General features: G+C 38.0%; 1 protein-coding gene across 4 annotated transcripts in view; it reads right to left on the minus strand.

The window, feature by feature from the left end:
* dpyd (dihydropyrimidine dehydrogenase) overlaps nt 1–21,100 on the minus strand; it is a 668,284-nt gene that overhangs the window by 303,132 nt on the left and 344,052 nt on the right. For all 4 annotated transcript variants that reach the window (XM_062977979.1, XM_008109224.3, XM_003220086.4 and 1 more), the window contains one exon: nt 10,394–10,609. In XM_062977979.1, the coding sequence (XP_062834049.1) occupies nt 10,394–10,609 (216 nt within the window). The remainder of the gene's footprint in view (nt 1–10,393; nt 10,610–21,100) is intronic.

The raw sequence follows: 21,100 nt of genomic DNA on the forward strand, positions 1-21,100 counted from the left end.
GGAGAGGAAATAATGACGATTTTGTTAGAAAATTGATGCTTGCCTTTGAATATTTAGAAAGGAAGTAGACTTGAAAATGGCTGCAAGGAGAAATTATTAATATGAAGATAAGGGTAAGTTTTTATGATATATTAGTTTTACATAGAGTGGTGTCAGAAGTTGTGGGTGTTCATGGGTGGGGGTGGGTGGGTTTGGTAGACAGATTTATTTGTATTATGCATATTTGATTTTTTTCCTCTTTTTCTTTTACATTTTGTATACCTCCTTTACACAATAAAAAGTTATTTACCAAAAAAAGAGGAATCAATATTTTGAAGTGGATAGAAGTACTGAACAACACATGGTTTGACAATCCTAGATACAATAATGTGAAGAATTTGCAGTCAATAAACAACTGACCAACATTGTTGTTGTTTTTACAAAACCAAGCATAATTTCATTTTACAAAGAAGAAGCTTTACAAATGAAAACATATTGCTCCCTTCTTGATTTATCCTTTATTAAGGGGAACAGTGAAGAATTGATTTGTTAAATAATAAATAATTCAAATCACTGGGTAAAAGCTCAATGTGCTAGATATCTTGTAAAATGTGTGGGATTTGTCTCCCCACTGTACTAGGCTTGGGGTTAATAAAAATTGTCCTTGATGCTATTTAGTAGAAGGGCAAACAGTCCTCTTTTTCATTTGACATTAACAATCTGATCATTTGTCTCGCCAGTGGAAGCCTATGTAGCTTTCATATGGTTGACACAATAAAGCACAGAATATTTCTGTTTACTGAGATATCAACTGGCATTTCACTGCAAGTCAATGGTCTGCTTTGGCTATGGCAAACTAGGCTTCAATCTGGCATCTACAAATGTCAAGAGTATATAAAAGGAAACAGGGCAAAATCAAAAGCAATTTCTAAGTTCACATTTCTTTTTTCCTAAAAAAGAAAACAAAAGAATGAAGCAACATTTGCTTAAATGTATTTATGGGAAATAAATAAATAATCTGTGCAATATTCACCTGTCAGTCTAGAAAAACAACAAGGGAAACACTGTCAGTAGGACAGGATAATAAAATTTCAAGCAGATGTTCAAGCTAGGGCTGTAATTCTCATGCAACTCCCTTGGTAAGCATATACTTACTCTATTATATGCAAGCTAGGCAAATTGTACTTCATCATCACAAGTGAATTGTAAAGTATTAATATTTCATACTCTAACAAAACTCTACAGAACAAACTTCACTGTATGAAAAGGCATCAAATATTCTGCATTTTAATATTGTTTCAAGTCATTTACAGGGAGGGAAAATGTGACTCGTATATTGCAAATTACCGTGCTGTGATATCAGAGAAAGAAAAATATGCCTTTTACACTGCAAGTTCAATTCAGTAAAAATACTGACATTACAGGGGACAATACAAGGCATTGTGCTTCAGTTCTGGCACGTATAATTATGAAGAGAGGCATGTGCCTCCCATATTGGTCCCTATGGAAACACCACTGGTAGTAGAATGAATCAGGGTGTCTAATATTATGGAGAAATGTCATTTCTTAGCACAATCCGTTAATTCACACAAATGAAAGCTCTAATTGGCAAGCAACTTCTGCAGATACACCACACTATCATCTCTGTCATGTTAGCTACATGAACACACATATATACACCAAGCTTGAAGATTACTCATGACTTTAAATGAAACTGGATTTTAGTCATGATTTACTCTTATTTAAATCTATGACAAAACATTGCAGTAGGCAGAGGTTGTATGCAGATATAACATTAAATTCTAATTCATCTTTATGCCAGTCAGCTCCAGAGAACCTCAGGCTTAAGCATTTTTCTTCCATTCTCAAATCCAGTTCAGCTACAGGGAAACAGGAAGTTTTTGTTTGTTTCCTTGTTTCCCAGATTAACAGGAATTTAATGGGTCATCTGAACTTTGAACTCTAGTTAATCTCAATTATAATAGTTGATAAAAACCAGCTTCATCTATTTTGTTCAGATCAAACAAGACAATCTCCAGTTAATGTAAAAGAGAAATAAATATCTGTATATCTCTATTTGTACTTAGCTAGGGATGTGATATTCACAAAGTTTATTCTGGAAGGAAACAACATATGATTTTATAAATTTTCCTCTTACTACAAGAAAGTCTTTTAAAAATACATAATTTTCAGAGTCTATTAGGAATTCAAGGTACCGTTTGTGAAAAGTAACATGTGGTTGTTTTGTGCAGAAAACAGTCTTTTCTCTTTGTATACAGCATTTTAAAAGATGCTGCATTCTGTACAAAGCAACCAAGCAAGAATTTTGCATATGTTCCTGGTTAGAGCATTTTCTGTGCAAGAAACAGCTTATTCTGAATACAACGTATCAGAAATAATATTTTCTTTGCAGAAAAGGCTGTTTTATACACAAAGTGACATATACAAGGTTTGCATAGAATATGTCCTGAGGTATTATAATTCTTGATAGTCTAGGTATCTAAACACATAGTAAACATGTATGTGGCTATTTTCCAATATTTTTTCATCCCAACATTGAGACTGGAGGAAGAGAACAAGATAAACCTTTATTGTAACACACTTTTAAAAACCAAACTGTATTTTAGAATTATACTTGAACAACTGTATTTTTTAAAATAAATCTGACAATCTAGTTTTCCAAATGCTAGTCTCAAAAAGAGTAGACTGAATGAATCAATAGATTTACAGAAGTATTAATTTTCCTATCAGCAGTGGATGCAAGAGGGCTACTCTATTTTGGATTAGTAATTGGATTCAGCCATTTATAATAAGAAATTGCTCCACGTGTTTATATCTGCTGGTGATGTTTAATAAAGACAACAGTATCTGTAAGTTATTGAAAGCGACAGCATCACAAATCAATCCATGTCACCAGCAGAGTAAAGACAGATGTCGCTGATTAATCAAAATTAAATTTTACTGATGAAAGGAACAGCTGAAATCAAAGCAAATATTTCTGCCATATTTTCTATGTTTATTCTTGTGCTCAAACTCCTATGATACTGAACAAAATAACAAATTAATTTGTAGTGTAAAACTATAAAAATATGAAACCATTTCCCACTTTTTATTAATCTTATGCTATGCAGAGAAAAAAAGAAAAAAGACTTAAAATGATTAGACATTCTCTTTGAAATCTCACACCTCTGCCAGCTAGATTTCAAATGGGGTAGGGATGGTAGCTTTCATTTTTTCCATATCACAACAGACGTTGGGAACAATGAAACAGGTTTTTATCTTGTAGCTTAGAGATACTTGGGAATTTTTCCCTGTTGTGTTGGGAAACTGTGCTGAGTATCCCAAAAGTTGCATATTTTGCCCTGACAACTGCAAAGTTTTCTTCTGAGAACTGTGCAGCCTTGCCTGAAGAAAAGGTAAGAAAGAAAAAGTGAGCAACATTCAAATTGTGGAGTCTGCAGAAAAATATTTTTCCAGCCAGCTGAATGTGTAGACAGGAGTGCTGCACAACAAAATAGTTCTGCCATTTTCTCTGCACACTGGAAACTAGGTTTTTATTGCAAACTGTTGCAGTTCATGTTGTGCTCTGAAAAATAACAACAAAAGGTTCCCACAATTTTCAGGAACTTTTGATATGCTATTTCTGCCCCCCCCCCCAACCTTTTCAAGGTCCAAAAGTTCAACTTTCAAACCTAGTTGACATAACTATTCCAATTTGTTGAAATGTGCTTCTATGTCATGTTGTATTTAGAATAAGCTCTTTCTTGCCCATTCATTGAAGCTATCTGCCAAATCTAGAGATTTTTGCATTATTATCTCCTCTAATAAACACAACTTTCCATAATATGCATATTTTGTGCTTAGATTTTGAACAGAAAACTATCCATGGGTGAAACAAAATGTTGGATAATTTAATAATTCTCATTGCCTCTATTAAAATAAGACATACACAGAGGTAAAGAATATACAATGTACATACACTTTCATAAAGTTTGTTTTCAGATGTTAATTTAAGACAGTCTACATTTTAACTCATAGCACAGTATGCACTGAAATATTACTCATAAATAGCAGTATGCCCATTTTACAGGTGCAATTACATACTGAATTCAATTTTCCCCAGATATTTTCTCAGACACAGAGCTAAACTAAAGAGTTATGCAGAACAAACAGCTTTAAACTCACTCAATTAAAGTCAATTTTATTTCATATATTAATTTTCTCCTTTATGTATTCAAAATTGTACCTTTGTGTGGCAAAATATGATTCAGATATCAAAATATTAGCTATTAATTCTAGAGACAGGAAGATGGAAATAAAGATAGCATTATTAAGCATATATATGAAGATGTTTTAAAATGATGGATCCAATTTCAAAGTAGTATATTTCCCATCTTCTTGAAACACCCTGTATTTCAAGTCACTTTTAACTTATGGCAACATTATAGGATTTTCTTGGCAATATTAATTCTGAGAGAGTTTGCCACTGGCTGCCTCTAGGGCTGAACGAATAAAACTTGCCCAAGGTGATTGGTTTCCATGGCTGAATAAGGATTAAAAACACAATTTTCAAGGGTCCAGCACACAAACCACAAGTCACACTGCCTTTTCTATACACACACATTTCTATAATATACACTAGCTGTGCCCGGCCACGCGTTGCTGTGGCAAAGTGGTGGTGGTATTGGTTAAAAATTGTTGTGTAATTTTTATTTGACGTTATTTGTATTTTTTAATTTATTTTATTGTAAGTTATCTTTTTATTTATTATATTTTATTATTTTCTTGTATTATTTTTAGTTATTTTCTGTTATTATAGTATTTTATTGTATTAATCTTTTAGTGTTTTAAATTATTTTTAGTGTTTTTTATTATTTTTTATTGGGTTGCTAGGAGACCAAGTTGGAGGAGCTTAGCCTTCTAACTGGCAGCAATTGGATAAAAGCAATTATTCCTCTCCCTCTAATTAGGACTTTATTTTTCTTTTCTTTTTGTTGTATCAACCTAGAGGCGTGGATGATGGGTGTTGTTGTCAAATTTCGAGGTTGAGGGGCCTGTAGTTTTGTTGTTTTGTCGGTCGCCGTGATGCCATCACTCTTTTATATATATAGATTATATTTGCGTTATTGATTTTTCATATGTCACCTTTGGCCTAACACAAATGATTTCTTAGAACAATCTGATATTAATTTGGAGAGTTGCTAATTATCTATGAATTTGTGATCTATCCATTATCATAATACATGGTGTGTGAGAGAAATGATGGTAGCAGACTCTCACAAAGTCCTGAATGTACTGGGAAATCCCTGAGTTATTTGCAATAGCAGCAACAATTCGTTGTTATAAGCAAATACTTCCTATTCCCTACTCCAAGCCTAATGCTGATTTCTTCAGCCTCCTGCTATATTGTTTAAAACAGACCAGAGCAGGACTGGTTGAATAAAGGAAGTAATTAATGGCTCTTTACAAGGCAGGATGCCAACACGTCTCAAGAAGGGTGTTGTAAAACATTTTTTGAGGAAAATCTTTCGTTGAACATACTATACTAGATAACGATAGAACAATCTCCAGCGTTCCATTTTTGGACAAGTTACTAGAGTGCATGTTGACTACTCAGTTCCTTGGGTTCCTGAATTAAACAGAATATCTAGATCCATTTCAGTCTGGTATCAGCCCTAATTATGGAATGGAAACACTATTGGTCATCATGGAAAATGATCTACAATAGGAAATATACAGATAGAGTTGTCTTTGTCGGTTCTGTTGGGTGCCTTTCATGCTTTTGATACCATCAGCCATTGTATCTTTCTTATTTGGCTCTTTGGAATGGGTCCTGGAGATGCAATTGTATAGTGGATCTGTTCCTTCTGGAAGGATATACACAGAGGGTAATCCTGGAGGATTCCTGATTGTCTCCTTGGATACTGGCTTATGGAATTGCTCAGGTCCTGTTTTGTTTTCTATGCTGTTTTGCATATACATGAAATCCCTGGGAGAGGTTGTCCCCACTTGGAGAGTTTGGAGGCCAGGTGTCGCCACTGTATGAAGACATCCAACCCTATTATTCCTTTTCCATCTCATTGCAAGGAAGCATTTTCTATGCATCTATAATGGATTAAGGATGAGAGCGAATAATATGAAGTTTAATTTAGAAAAGACAAAGATGCTCTTTGTCAGATGAAAAAAGGATCTGGGAATAGGGATTCAGCCTGTATTAGGTGGGTTAAGCTCTCCCTGAAAATGCATATGTGCACATTGTGGGTATTAATGGAATGAGCCATGATCCTGGAGACCCATGTTTCAGCAGTGACTAGGAGTGCATTTGCATAGTTAAAACTACTGTGACAACTTTGCTGATCTGGAGATGTTGGAACTGGCTGTGATATTGTAGGCCTTGGAAATGTCCCATTTGGATTGCTGTAAGGCTTCCTATGTGGGGCTCCCTTTTAAAAGTAACATCATTTGGCCTAAATATCTGTGGCCAGATTCTAAATTGGGAGGAGCACACAACTCCTTTGTAGCAAAAGGCCCCACTGGCTGCCAGACCTTTCTGGCATAATTCAAAGTCCTGTAATCATCTTTCTGGTGAGCTTAATTTTGGGAAGAAGACTGTTTCCCTTTGGTATAATCTCAGTCCCAAATCTATTACATTGTTCCATGGTGGATGTGACGGCGCGAGTGGCGCCATCTATATGTCAAACTATAAGTTTCAAGATTTGAATTGTTGTATCATGCCTGATTTTGCCCTTACCCTGTAAATGTAGTTGGATTGGTTATTTATATCTGTCAATCAATGTTGTTTGTACCTGTTATATTGCTCACTCAGCAAAACTGTTTGGCTCCACCTCTTCCTGGAGTAGGACTGTGTTTCCTCCTTTTCATTCCACCAGCAAGCTCTCTATCGGATGGACGTGAAAGAGAGACTTGGCACTAAAAGCCCTTTAAAAGTTACCTCTCAGCACCAATTCTGAGGTTCTTACCCTTGGGACTCACACTTCATGTTCAGGGCCAACCTGAACAACGTTGAGGAGTCTCAAGCGCCTTCACATCAGTCCTTTGGCAACAGAGGAAGACTCTTGTCTTCAGATATAGGTCATTGGACTGAGGCTGAGTTTGCTCCGGCATTCACAGCCAGAGAAAGAGGGATCTAGAAGGCTCCACGGACTTAAACAATCAAAGACTGTAATGTATATTTTCTTTTACCCCCTTTGTGAACAATAAACCCAGTTTTTGAGTTAACTACAGTGTTTTGGTCCTTGGGAGTTCCAGTTTCCCTAAAGGAGGGCAAGAAACAATCCCCTGGGGAAAGATGTCCATGCCTCTTTCACTAAGAGTTTACAGCCCCAGGCGCGACGGCACAGTGGAAGAGAACTTCATATGCACACAGATCCAGTTCTTCAATGTTGTAAGCCTATAATCCTGCCTTTCTGTCATTTCTCAGTAATGTTGGAATTACTGAGAGGAAATAAAGGAAGGAAACAGGGAAACACCTTAATGCTAAAACTGTGCCTAATATTTTGGTTGTTACAGGGAATCACAGAAACACCCCACCAAAATGTTACTATTTGTAATTCTGCAGTTCACAATACTGGTGAGCCTTGTGGAAAATGGCTTGTAAATGTATGTGAGTGAAAGGCAAAGAGAGCTCTAAATGGCACAAGGCACATTTTGGACAAAGCAATGAGAATGAAGCAGAACAGAGGTAGGTGCAGTGGTGTGAGAGTTCAGAACATATGAACTGTAGGTCAGTGGCTTAGCAAATATGGTTTATAACTGGCAACATGACAGCACTAGCTTCTGTTACAACACTTTAATTAAAGAAGTGACTGCTCCAGTGATCCAGAATTAATTTTGGCTGGATAACAATTATAACACAACCTTCTGGGTAACTCCATGCTTGGGAAGACACATATTGAGAGCTGACGTAAAGACACTCAGACTGGGCCAGCTGAACACGAAAAATAAAATAAAGAACAACTCCCCCCAAAATTGGAATTGCTCACTTTAGAATAAAAACTAACTCGAAGAAAAAGGCTTTCTCTTCTTTCTGTTCAGTCCTGTATATAACATATATCTTTGCTGAGTTTAGACTGCACTAGACTGGGAACTTATCGCTTTAGGAAATACTTTGTTTAAATCAGCATGCATCCTGTATTTCTTTATGACTGAATACATACTGTATTAAGATGAGATGCATATTGTTCCCATCACATCTGATTACTACAATTCTTACACTTAGAAAATACTGCGATTTGACTCATCACACCATGAAGACTGGTTCCTCCCAATCTGTTCAAAAGACTCTCTACATCACTCTGCAACCTTTTAAATTTTTTCTAAGAGTGTGCACGACATAGCTTCAAGTCCTGAATTAGCACTCTCGCAATATTTGAAAAATGTTTTGCATCTGCGCAGTAATACGTTTGCCAGCATCGCTACCTCTTGATGCAAAACAAAAAATCCTGTGGTTTCTTGTTTGCATTAAATCTGCAAATTAACTTTTCAAAGTTAGTTATTACAGTAGACATGGCTCCACTTCTGGAATTATTGCTGATGTTGCTAACCAGTTAGTAATATTCAGTTTTATGAATCCGAACTCAAAGCAATGCAGAAGCAAATAAGCCTCCTGTCAGCACTACTGCTCCTTTTGAGAAGGCATGACAGATATTACTTTAAAATCTTTGCTGATTGTATTGCTAATGTGGACGGTGCCCTTACATGGGAAGGAGCCACCCCAGAGCCAAAGTGATGTTAAAAGAGGAATGAATTTACGAGGTTTTTGTAGGACTATAAGGAATTAAGGAAAGGAAGCAATGAAATCTATCAAAAAATTACATTGTCCGTTTTTCTGTGATATCAAAAGACAACTAAAATACAACAGAGAGAAGAAATTGCATAGATTATGGTTGAAAATTTTAAAAGAATAATGAGGTAAAGTGGCAATTACTGATTTCAGTAATCCCAGAGATCTTTCCCCTTCAATGTCCAAAATAGAAATTGTGGCTGCTTCCATCACAAACAGTCTGTGATCAGGAGACACCGCCCCCAGACGCCCCTCCCCCCAAATGGCAAGTCATATTATTGCATACTGATTTTCTGATCACACATAAAAACAATGCTTCAGCAATAGAAGAAACTATAGTATTTCAGAAAACATGATTAGAATCCTGTCTGCAAATAATCAGTTTCTGTGATTCTTCACAGATGGATTCCAACAGAATATTGATGGGATGGGGTAAATGCCATGTGATAGAACCATTTAAAATCGTTCTCAAACAGTCTCAGAAACAGAATATTTCCTAATGTTATAAGTTCCTCAAATGTACAAGTGATGTGAAAAAAACCAATATGGAGTAATTCAGTAAGGTAGTGAATGACTGCATTGTCATGGTATACTAAACTATGTTTAGGTATGCCCTGCACAATACTTTGCAGTAAAATGTCGATATAATTATTGAGGGTGGGGATTACAACATTTCCCCCCAAACAAGGTTAATGTGAAGCTAGTTTGTCTCTTGTATTTGCATCCTTTGGCCAGCATCACCACCAAATAACACCCATTCTCAACAGTTCTGGCTTGGAATATATCCCTTCTTTTGACTTCAGTTTAATGCTCTCTGTAAGATAATCTATCTTTGTGCTCATTTACTTTCCACAAGTATCATGTGTTTTATTAGGAATTTGAAGCTGGTGAAGTCATTCTCCACACAAGAGGAAAATCTAAAAAGAAGTTGCATAAGCTGCCTTACCCACGGTGAAATTTTAAAGCAACGTTGGCAGTTCATACTGAGATGAACCACCAAAGAAGCTTCAAGCCAATCAAGAAAAAACATATATCTGCATAAGTGTGATAAAGATATGTACCGCTGACATCAGTGTTCAATTTTATAAACTGGGCATATTGCACTTAGATAGCACACAATGTATTCCTGTAATGCTAGAAAGAACGGATTAACACCATGGTTCAAAATCTTTTCAGGGGGAAATCCAAAAAGTAAAGCTTGATTTTTCCATGTGCAAAGCATTACACTCGTGTGCATATATATAACCTACTGCAGTCTCCCACCATTTCACAGATCTGCAGCCCCTCTCTAGCATTTGTTTGAGTTTTTTACCATTTTATATAAAGAAGACCATTTTATTACACCATTAGATAATACGAGACACAAGCATCCACAGATTTTGGTATCCACAGGAGATCCTGGAACCAAACCCCTGTGGGTCCTGAAGGCCTATTGTATTCAGAAGCATTATATTTGACATGAATGCTGTGAATTGGAAAATGGACTCTTACTATAAGACTTTGAGGGGTCTAACAGTGTTGTAGTCTATTAATCTGCTATGAAAAGGCAAGGCAACACTGAGAAGTCATTTTAATCATACCACTAGGGTAAAGAAGTAAGGAAAACATTACCTTATCCAGGGAAAATGTTTTGGTTAGTGCAAATCCCCATCCAGCTTCAAATGCTCTGCGGATCATGGGCGAACTTGTTGTTGGGGTGGCACTAGCCAGGCCAAAAGGGTTTGGAAACTTGAGTCCAGCCATTTCTACACTGATGTCCACTAAATCGATGGGTGTGTAGAAAAGAGGCAGCTGAGGAACATCAGGAACCACAACATCATATAAAGACTGTAGAAATAAACAACAACAAATTATGGTGTCATTCATAGCCTACTTCCTCCAAAAAACTACATAATATGAGGATTGATTTATTTTATACAATTAATACAAATTCACATTGGAGCCGCATTGTGCTTAAAAAATTGACGGACAGGACAGGCCGGGAGGGAAGGGAGCAAGCACTGGGTGGGGATGAGGGGGTTGGATAGTGGCGGTTGGTATGGGGGGGGGAGAGAGAATTTATGGGTTTGGCCCCCACTTTAACTGCCACTACTCAAGGCAATCAAATCTTCGGAGTTGTAGTTTTTCAAGGCCAAAGAGTGCAAGTGCCTCACCAAACTACAATTCTCAGATCTTTAAGCAGAGGCTGGATGGCCACTTGTTGGGAGGGCTTTGATGGCGCCCTTGTAAGAGGGCATGAGGCAAAAGAGAACAAGTGAGTGTGCACAAGGCAGGAGGGAGGGTGAAAGAGCATGAGGCAGAAGAGAAGCAAGGAAGAGAGAGTGTGTGAGGCGGGAGGGATGGGGAGAAAGCGCATAAGGAAGGGGAAGAAGGGAGGGGAGAGAGAAGGAATGTCCAGGAGTGGTGGCAGTGCTTGCTACCTCCCTGGCCTCTTCTTCTTCCTCTTCCCTTCCCCTCCTTTGGCTGCTCTGCTGCCTGCCTTCACTCCCTGCCCTGCCTTGCTGCTGCTGACACTGGGAGAGCCAGAGAGAGCAGCGTATGTGTTCTATGAGTGATGCATAGCCCTCTGTGGGCCAGAGAAAAAAGCCCAATAGGCCAGATTTGGCCTGCAGGGTGGAGTTTGCCCATACCTACCATATATGAAAGGCTGTGAAGCAGTTAGTGAAACAAAACCTATTTGACTTTTTGGATGTTATAGCAAACTATATTATACCAGAAATGGGCTTCTCCTTCTTTTCTCTAGTTTCATAACCTACTTTTCTTCCCTGACCATTATAGGAAGGCAGGACTCCCCATATCATACACATAAGTTCCTCAATGGCAACTGGACCTCTAAAGCAGTATCCAATTTCTGAACACATTTCCACAGCATTAAGCTTTGGAGGGAATGAGTATTGGATTAGCGCAGAATAGTAAGAGCTAGGGTTCAAAAAGACTCAGTGACTATCAAGATCAGCGTCACCCACCAAGGCTGGATAAATGTCACATCAGCCTTTTACCCTCATAATCTGCTGTAAATAGATTTTGTCCCTTTTAAAAATATTTTATTCTCTTAAATTTCTTATTTAATGTTCTTTTTTTTTTACACTTACACTCAAAGTTTTAAAAAATCCAGTTTTACTTCCTTCTACAACAGAATATTTCCAATAAAATTAAATTCCATCAGAGGCTCCTATAAGAATTAATCTGTATGATGAAAGCCTGGCCAGATTCCTAGATTCTTAATAACACAAAACAAACAAGAGCAAAAAATGAATAGGAAATGAAATAGTGTGTAAAAGTATAAATCTAACACTTGTGCATAAGAATTTGCATTCAGCAATTTCTCCAATTAATTTATAAAGATATACAGGCCAAAGGAAGGAACACATATCCTTTTTTTGTCCTAGGTTCTTGCCCCACAGGAAAATACTTAACCAGCAAATAGGGCAAGGTAATCTGTTTTATGCTTTCTGACACAGTTGTGTTGCTTCATGCAATCTGCATGTAGACTTTCCTACTCTGTTTTTTTTTCATTTCTAAAGGTATTTTATTTCCTCCAGCCTAATGTCTTTATCGCCCTAGGCCAGGGGTCTCCAAACTACAGCCCACAGGCCACATGAGGCCCCTCGAAGGCATTTATTCAGCCCCCACAGCCAGGGCCGTAGCCAGAAAAAAAGTGGGTTTTTTAAAAAAAAATATTCAGGGGGTAGAACCCCTACACCCCCCCCCCCCCCGGCTACAGACCTGTCAATATTTGCTTGAGATAGTGCTTGTAGTTCTGGAGGGACTCTTAATTTTTTTTGCATCTCATAGACTTAGCATGGGGAGTTGGTTAACCAGTTAAAATTCATGAGTAAACCAGGTTTTTTTTAACCTGAAAATTTGGGGGGGGGGGGGTTGAACCCCTAACCCCCCCCCCCCCAGCTACAGCCCTGCCCACAGCAGTGGCTTCCTCCTTCTCCTCTGGGGAAGGTGCATGCCACCGCCACCTTTCCCACCTCCGTCCTTTCCCTGTACAAGCCTTAGCAGCCTTTCCTGGTTCCTCCCACTCCCTGCACAAGCCTTTCCCACCTCCTTCCTCGCCCTGTGCCTGCCTGGAGTTGGAGCTTTGCTTGTGTTTACAAAGGTATTTTACTTATTATTTAATTTATTATTAATTATTAAGGGGTGCTTTCTTGTGCTTTTGGTGCACAAATGCAGAAGGGGGTTGGACTAAATGACCCAAGGGGTCTCTTCCAACCCTCTTTATTATTTTTATGATGATGATGATGATTATTATTATTAATATTGAGGCTGTATTTTTCCCATTTTACTTCAAAATAAGATATGTGCAGTGTGCACAGTTGTTTAAAAAAAACTATAGTCTGGCCCTCCAATGGTCTGAGGGATCATGAACTGGCCCCATTTAAAAAGCTTGGGGACCCCTGCCCCAGGCAGTCACTTCAAAACAGTTTTTTCCAAATTAGATGTATCATTATTATAATAAGGATTTCTTATTCCTTGAAAACATTACTGACCTATGATAATTTGTCATAATTAGAATTAAGATTTAACTCCCCTAGGCATGTATTGAAACTTGCAGGGTTTCAAAGGAAGATACCAAGATCTCTGACAGTCTCCTTCACCAGACCAGAAAACCAGGTGAGGGAACAGCAACTGATATACCACAATCCTGGAGTTCCAAAAAGAGAATTATGGCATTACCCCCAACAACAGTCTCAATATACTTGAAGCTGCCTTGAAGAAAAGCAGCCACGCTTAGTGTGCTGGTACAGCTGTACCAGAACCTTCTACTTTACTTTATTGCTGCAAATGTTTGCATTCATAGGACAGGCCACCTGTCAATCACCATTAAATTTGGTTCCGCCCCTTGTTCAGGGCTCTGGGAGGGAAGGAGCCATTTTTAAGTTAGTCTTACTTAGGAAGCTCATCTATAGGACGTAGACCAGCTCGTCCCGTAAAAAGCTTCATATTTCAAGACCGTCTGGGGATACAGAACACCAGGGTTAAAGAGCACCAGGGTTAAAGACCACCGGGGATAAAAGGCACCAGGGTTAAAGAATACCAGGGATAAAGACCGTCCGGGGATACAGAACAACAGCACAGAAACATCTGCAAGCCATTGGCTGGTAGGTCCACTCAACAACCGGATGCACTTGGAGTTGGCAGTGGGTCCCAGACTAGCTAGGCCCAGATAAGAGATAGCCTGGGAGGGGTTATAAGAGGGTTTCCACAGTTATTCAAAGCCAATCGCCTGTCCTGTGGGACAAGACTCCTTGAAGATTTATTATTTGTTCGTCAATAAAGACTTTGTTATTTCTTTAAAAGACTTCAAGGCCATCTTTTCAAGGAATTCCTCAACACCCTTTCTTTAGGCACCCTGGCTTCCCGCTGGGCGTAAAGCGTACGTCCTATATAACAGACAATCAGTCACAGGCCCAGCGCGTGTGGGCCTGTGAACACTTAGGCACCTCAAACTATTCATATTCCTTATTGGCTGATTTCTTGAGAAGCTTGTTAGAAGTCTAAAAGATGCAGTGACGGAAACAATTTTAATCCTAGCTGAGATTTCCAATGAAAAAAATCAATTTCACAGGTCCCAAGACACACCAAAAGTCAAAATACACTTTGCCCTAGAAATTCACACACATGGTTCACCGTGTATTTCAGAGAAATAGAATATGCACCAAACTCGTTCATATTTTGAAAATGTGAATGGTTAAAAAAGCAGTGTTGAAGAATTGGCAAAAATGTGCCTCAGACCATGTGGGATGGATTCAACAATATGCAAAAATATGAGTAGTGAGATGAAAAGAAAAAGCAAAGTCTGATATACAACTCAAGATCAAATGAGTATGTAGCTGAAAGTCAGAGAAATACAGCAAAAGTTAGACTAATTATTGTACATTATTGTATTATTGCTCTCATGACTTGCTTGACCATGGATTTGAACTATGGTCTTCCACTCTAACAGTCAAACTACTATATTGCACTGTTTTTCTTTATACATTAATGAATGCAGGCTGACACACAACCATTAAAAGAACAATTGAACAATAATAAGATAATCACATCTTCCTAATTCTGGAGTATGAAGCTACTGGACCACCAAATGTTGGACTGCAACTCCTGTAACCAGTAGAACAACCACAGCTATTGTCATCAGACCATTGATTATTTCACTCAAATATTTGGAGATCTACAAGCTTCTACTTCAGTATTAGTTCTATTGTTTTCTCAATGAATGTATTCCACCCTACCATTCATTCATGTGGGGGATGTTGGCCAATGAATTTCTTGTCACCTGCTGTGTATACTTCTCTCTGCTATGTTTAACCATGCAAAGAAATTGCAAGTTGGTATTGTTTTTTAAGTGATGCCTGCAACAACATATCACTACAAGCATTCTCCTTCCTCTTTTCAATACTGTCATAAATACTTTATCAAAACAGTAGAAATATAAATATAATTGTTTAGGATTTCCGCCATCTCGTTTCATTCCATTCCAGCCTGGCTTGTTACCCACTTAGGAAATGAGTACTAGAAAAGCTCAGAGTTTACTTGGTTACTTCAGAGAGGAGTTACTTCTCCTAAGGGTTGCTTGCCTATATACTTTTTTGTTGCTCAACACAGGTACAACTGTTTCCAACTTCTGAGAAGTTTAAAGTGATACAGGAGTTTCTCATATGAAGTCACATAATGACTGATAGAAGCAATATACTGCCTGGCACTGTTGAACGTCTCTGCATTCACACAACTGCACCAATTCACTGATCTATGGTCCCACACTCCTACATCACAACACTGCCCTAATGATGCACCATGGTTTTAAAAAATAATGTAAAAATATTGCAATTCCAACTATGGTTATTTTTTTAAAAAATCAAATAAAACTTAAAATTAAAAACTATTACTGCTTTGGGAATAGCAAGGGAGAACAGAGACAAGTAGGATCCCACCCCTTGATGTAACTTATGTGCTGGCATGTAGAATGGCTTCATCAGGTAGGAGATGGGAACACATTCAGATTTGCAGTTATCAACAAGTTTTCCCATCGATAGCAGGAGGCGGTTTACTGCAGGGAGGAGGTAGACCAGCAATGAGATTCACATGGCATTGTGTGATAAGGACCATCACCAAAGATCACGTACAGTAGAGTCTCACATATCCGACATAAATGGGCTGGCAGAACATTGGATAAATGAAAATGTCAGATAATATGGAGGCTTCTGGGAGTTGAAGTCCATATCTCTATCCTGGCAGAGATCAGTGGTGAGTGAGTTCTCCTTCTGTTTGGTTTTCCAGACACAAGGAGAGAACTCACTCACCACTGATTGAAAAAGAGCAACAAATAAAGAATTGTAATGAAAAGTAGATAGTACACTTACACAAATCCTCAAGACAACTGCCCACATTCATTCTTTTCTCTTCCCATATTTCCTACAAACTTCCGTGTAGCCACGGCCCTTCCTTCCAACTTGGACTGAACCATTGCTGTGCGTGGAGGGGAGGGGAAGGAGAGGCAGAATCGTTATGCTCTGGCTCCTCCTTCGGAGTCCATACAGTGGTACTGGCCAAAATGGGCAAGAAAGAAATAAACTAAAAACATGACTTCTAAAAGGGAAATGCTGGAGGAAAAGGGGGTGGGGGCATTGGATAAGATGGAAGGCCAGATAAGTGAAGGTTGGATAAGCAAGAATCTCCTGTACTTCAGTAGTGGTTTGTCACCTTCATACAGTAAAGTCCACAACCTATTCTACCATTTCACTGTTCTTCCCTTGACCTTATGATAGTTAAGATAGAACAAGTTTGCACTGCAGTTGTAACGACTTCTCTCAACTTTTTACGTATTGTTCTTACTAATAAACTAAATGATTTTCTGGGTAAATTTGCCTCTTACATTCTTTTTTTAAAAAAACTTGAACATTCCTTTAGTATTCTTCTTTCTTCAATAGCTTCTGATATCAGCAACACAATTTCCCCTACTTATCTATACCTCATCGACCCACTTCCTTTTTGAGTCCCACCCTGAAAGATTTCTATTCTTTCCTACTTGTACTTGCATTGCTCTCCCTCATCTATTATTTATTATATAATTCCATAATTGCATTATTTACAGTCAGTCAGGAATACATTTTCTGTGAAAGCTGCTATTCAAATTAAAATTGTATTGTATTGCAGTACATTATGCTCTGGCTCCAGATTTTTCAAGTGGCAGAAGAATGTTTTCTAAGAAATGCACTTATTCACCTTATGGAAGCACAATAAGCAAACTGGTACATTTTTGATAGGAATTAATATCATTTCCCCCTTCAATAACTTATGTTCATATTATCTCTGAAATATTTGAAAGAGGTGGCACTGCATATAAGGAGGAGGAGAAGAAAACTTCTGGCAAGCCAGATATAAAGGCTTTTACATTATTTATTTACTGAGTGACAACAAGAAAGAACATTTTTATGTAATGTAAAGCTAAGCAAGTGCTCCAAAAACTATACAAAGGTGAATTCTCAACTGGAGCTTATATGTACCAGCTGCGTAGCTGACCCCAGAATTATTTGTTAAGGGTCCAAATATCTCACTGTTTTAAAACAGATAAATAAAATATGCAGAATCTCAGAACTGGAAAGAAACATTTCCAAAGTTAATTTATTAACTTCCTGTTTGTAAATACTTTAAGAAAGAAAATGCTGAAAGCTGGCATATGGAAGAAATAGTTATTTGTTATCACAGCTCACCAGCATAAGGCTAATGTTTGAGGTAGAAATGGAAATGGGATCAACAGCATATTAGTTCATATTACTTCAAAGAAGTTAGTGAGAGTCCAAGCAGGGACACCAAAACAGTGTGATGGCTATGGAGAGAACAAAAGAAAGGGAGTGAAAAAGTCACAGCTGGGGAATAGATGAAAGAGGAGAATCAGACCATTTGTCCATATGCTCCTACTCTGATGAGCAACAGTTATCAGTCAGAGATCAATGCAAATAAGAAATGAATAGGAATATATGCAAAACTAAATAGAATGTCACAATTTACAGACAGTAAGAAAAAAATGCTTAAATGTGACTTTGCTTGTTTACATATTGTTATAAACTTTGTTTACTCTATATATACATTATTTGTAATGTTGCCATGTTCTTTTTCTGATGTAATTTTGGTATTTTTATGGTTGTGCTGTATCTGTAATACTACTTTCAGCACCATTCCATATATGTTTCCATAATAACTACCAACACTATCTTCATTTTGTAATTATATTCTTTAATACTATTTATCTATGTTTTGTGATAGTTTTTTTATGATTTCCATTCCAAAATGTAACAGAATGCAGGGCATATAGTATTAGAGGGGCTGCTGAATTCTGTCCAAAGTCATATGTGAATGTCCTGCTGATGTGAAATAACTGCTTCACTTCCAAAATAAATGTCAAGGTATTCAGAGGAATGTCCTAGGTCAGCGGAAGATGACATCTGTGTTCACAATTTCCAAAAGAGTCTGTCTGTTTGTAATATATTGTTGTTACTTTGAGTCTTTGTACTGCTTCTGGCTTATGATAACCTTAAGGAAAACTTTTCATGGGGCTTTTTTGTCAATATTTGTTCAGAAGGGGTTGGCCTTTACTTTCTCTGAGTCTGGGTTTCCATAGCTGAATAGTGTTTTGAACTCTCATCTCCATTGTTGTAGGACAATGCCTACATCACTGAACTGCATTGGTTCTTTTGTATAAACCAAGTCCCAAACCCTTTGAGAAGGAAGTGTCTGTGTCCAAAGGAGGGTTGGCAACTTCCACAGTTCAGGAAACATCCCCCCCACCAAATCTGCAAAAAACAAAACAAAAACAAAAAACCATGTCCCTTATTGCCAATTTTTATTAAACTGCTCATCCTTTAAACAGAATAACTGATCTGGGATAGTGCAAGTTGCTTCTGGTGTGAGAGAATCAGCTGTTCACAAAGACATTACCCAGGGGATGCCCGGATGTGTTATGATCCTGCTGGGAGGCTTCCATCAATGTTTAACATTTACACAAATGACTAGCCACTGCTGGAAGGGACAGAGAGTTTCATCTATGCTGACAATGGTGCCATCACCGCTCAAGCAGAGAGCTTTGAAATGGTTGAACGGAAGCATTCCAAAGATTTAGGTGCTCTTACTGCTTATTACAAAGAAAACCAGCTGATTCCTAATCCATTTAAAACACAGACATGTTCTTTTCATCTTAAGAACAGACAAGCATCTCAAGCCCTGAGGATTACCTGGGAAGGAATCTCACTGGAGCATTGCAACATACCAAATACCTGGGAGTCACTCTGGACTGTGCTCTGACTTACAAGAAACACTGCTTGACTATCAAGCAAAAAGTGGGTGCTATAAATAATATCATAAAAAGCTGACTGGCACAACCTGCGGATCACAACCAGATACAGTGAAGACATCTGCCCCTGCGTTTGCTACTCAGCTGCTGAAAACGCATGCCCAGTGTGGAATACATCTTACAATGTAAAACAGTGGATCTGGCTCTTTAAGAAACATGCCGCATCATCACAGGTTGTCTACGTCCTACACTGCTGAGGAAACTATACCGCTTAGCCGGTATTGCACCATCTGACATCCGTCGGGAAGTAGCAGCCTGTAATGAAAGGACCAAAGCATTGATATCTCTGGCCCATCGTATCAGCCAGCAAGCCAATGCCTCAAATCAAGAAACAACTTCCTAAGATCTACAGAGATGCTCACAGGAACACCTCAGCAAGTGAGAGTTCAAAAGTGGCAGGTTAAAACCCGGAATCTTAATCCATGGCTGATACCGGACAAGAAACTCTGGGCACACAGAAGACTGGTAATATGGAAGGTGCTGAACAGACTGCACTCTGGTACCACAAGATGCAGAGCCAATCTTAAGAAATGGGGCTAGAAAGTGAAGCCCATGGCATGAGAGTGTGGAGAAGAGCAAACCACAGACCATTTACTCAATGCAGCCTGAGCCCTGCCACATGCACAGTGGAGGACCTTCTCACTGCAACATCAGAGGCACTTCAAGTGGCCAGCTTATGGTCAAAGGAAATCCTGTATACTGTCAAGTTTTTAATTTTGTGTGTTTTTTAAATTCCTTATAACTACATTTATATCAATTTGCTTCTGACACGATAAATAAATAAATATTGATCTGAGAGACTGTATGATTGGTCTAGAAATAAAATCATGTTTTAAGGTACACTTTGCTTTATAAGAAAACTGTTCTTTAGTTTGTGGTCAAAGAGACTGGCCATGGTTTTTTTTTGGGGAGGGGGTGTTAATTAAAGCTTCTCAATTGTTATATACAGTGGAGATGAAATACCATGTTGTTTTCCTTCTTTTTATTAAAAATTATTTTTTTCACTTACTATCCACAGTTCAAAGATCTCTTTGAGTCACAGTAGTAAGGCAAAGGAGAGATGCTAAAATGCATTTATCCATGCATACATATGGAAGAGACATACTGGAATTGGAATGAAGACAACAAACATATGGTTCTCTTTTACTTCTATATGAAGAATAGTTCAGGAAATTCAACAAAAATCAGTCATATGTTACCTGGCCATGTCTGCTCAACAATTTCATTTTGTAGCTGAAGTCAATAGCCTTCCTCCAAAGATGCTACTTGATATCAACCATATTGTCTGGGTTCCCAGATTCTGAATACAAGCAATGTTCTAAGGGCAAGAGTTCATTATAGTGTATCTGACATATCAGTACTTCCCCAGACCCTTCACAGATCATGGCAGGAAGCTTAAGGGCAGCAATACAGATGTGTTCACATCAAGCCTTCAGAAAACAAAAATACCCTGCCTTAGGATATGAGGAAAGGGTGATGTCCCAAATCACTAGTGCTCCAGGTAAGCACATTTTGTGCTGGAAAAAAGAAGGTAAATTTTCTGGAAAGAAAGTAACTTATTTCAGACTATTTTCTTTTTAAAATGTAAAAATTAAAATGGTTAAAGGGATTCCAGAGCCAGCAGAAAAATCCAAAACCTAAGCTAAAAGGCATTTTTATTAAGGACTAGTTTTTATCAGATGAGACATATGTGGGCATTTGTTAAGGGAATAAACTATCTAGCCCTTTCTCAAATATCAATGCTATTTTGCAGTGGGATATTCAACTGGTGGTCATTGGTAATATTTTCCAGAAATAACCTGTGGTTTTCATACTGCTGTACAGCAAATATATTCTAACAGCACATCATAAACTAAAATAATAATGTGAAAACTTGAAGATGGCAAGATGAACAGTCAATCATTCTGCAGACTCAAGAGTGTTACACTTAGTTTTTTATATGTGTATATATGTATGTGTTT

Source organism: Anolis carolinensis, chromosome 4 (genome assembly GCF_035594765.1).
Source record: "Anolis carolinensis isolate JA03-04 chromosome 4, rAnoCar3.1.pri, whole genome shotgun sequence".
Lineage (NCBI taxonomy): Eukaryota > Metazoa > Chordata > Lepidosauria > Squamata > Dactyloidae > Anolis > Anolis carolinensis.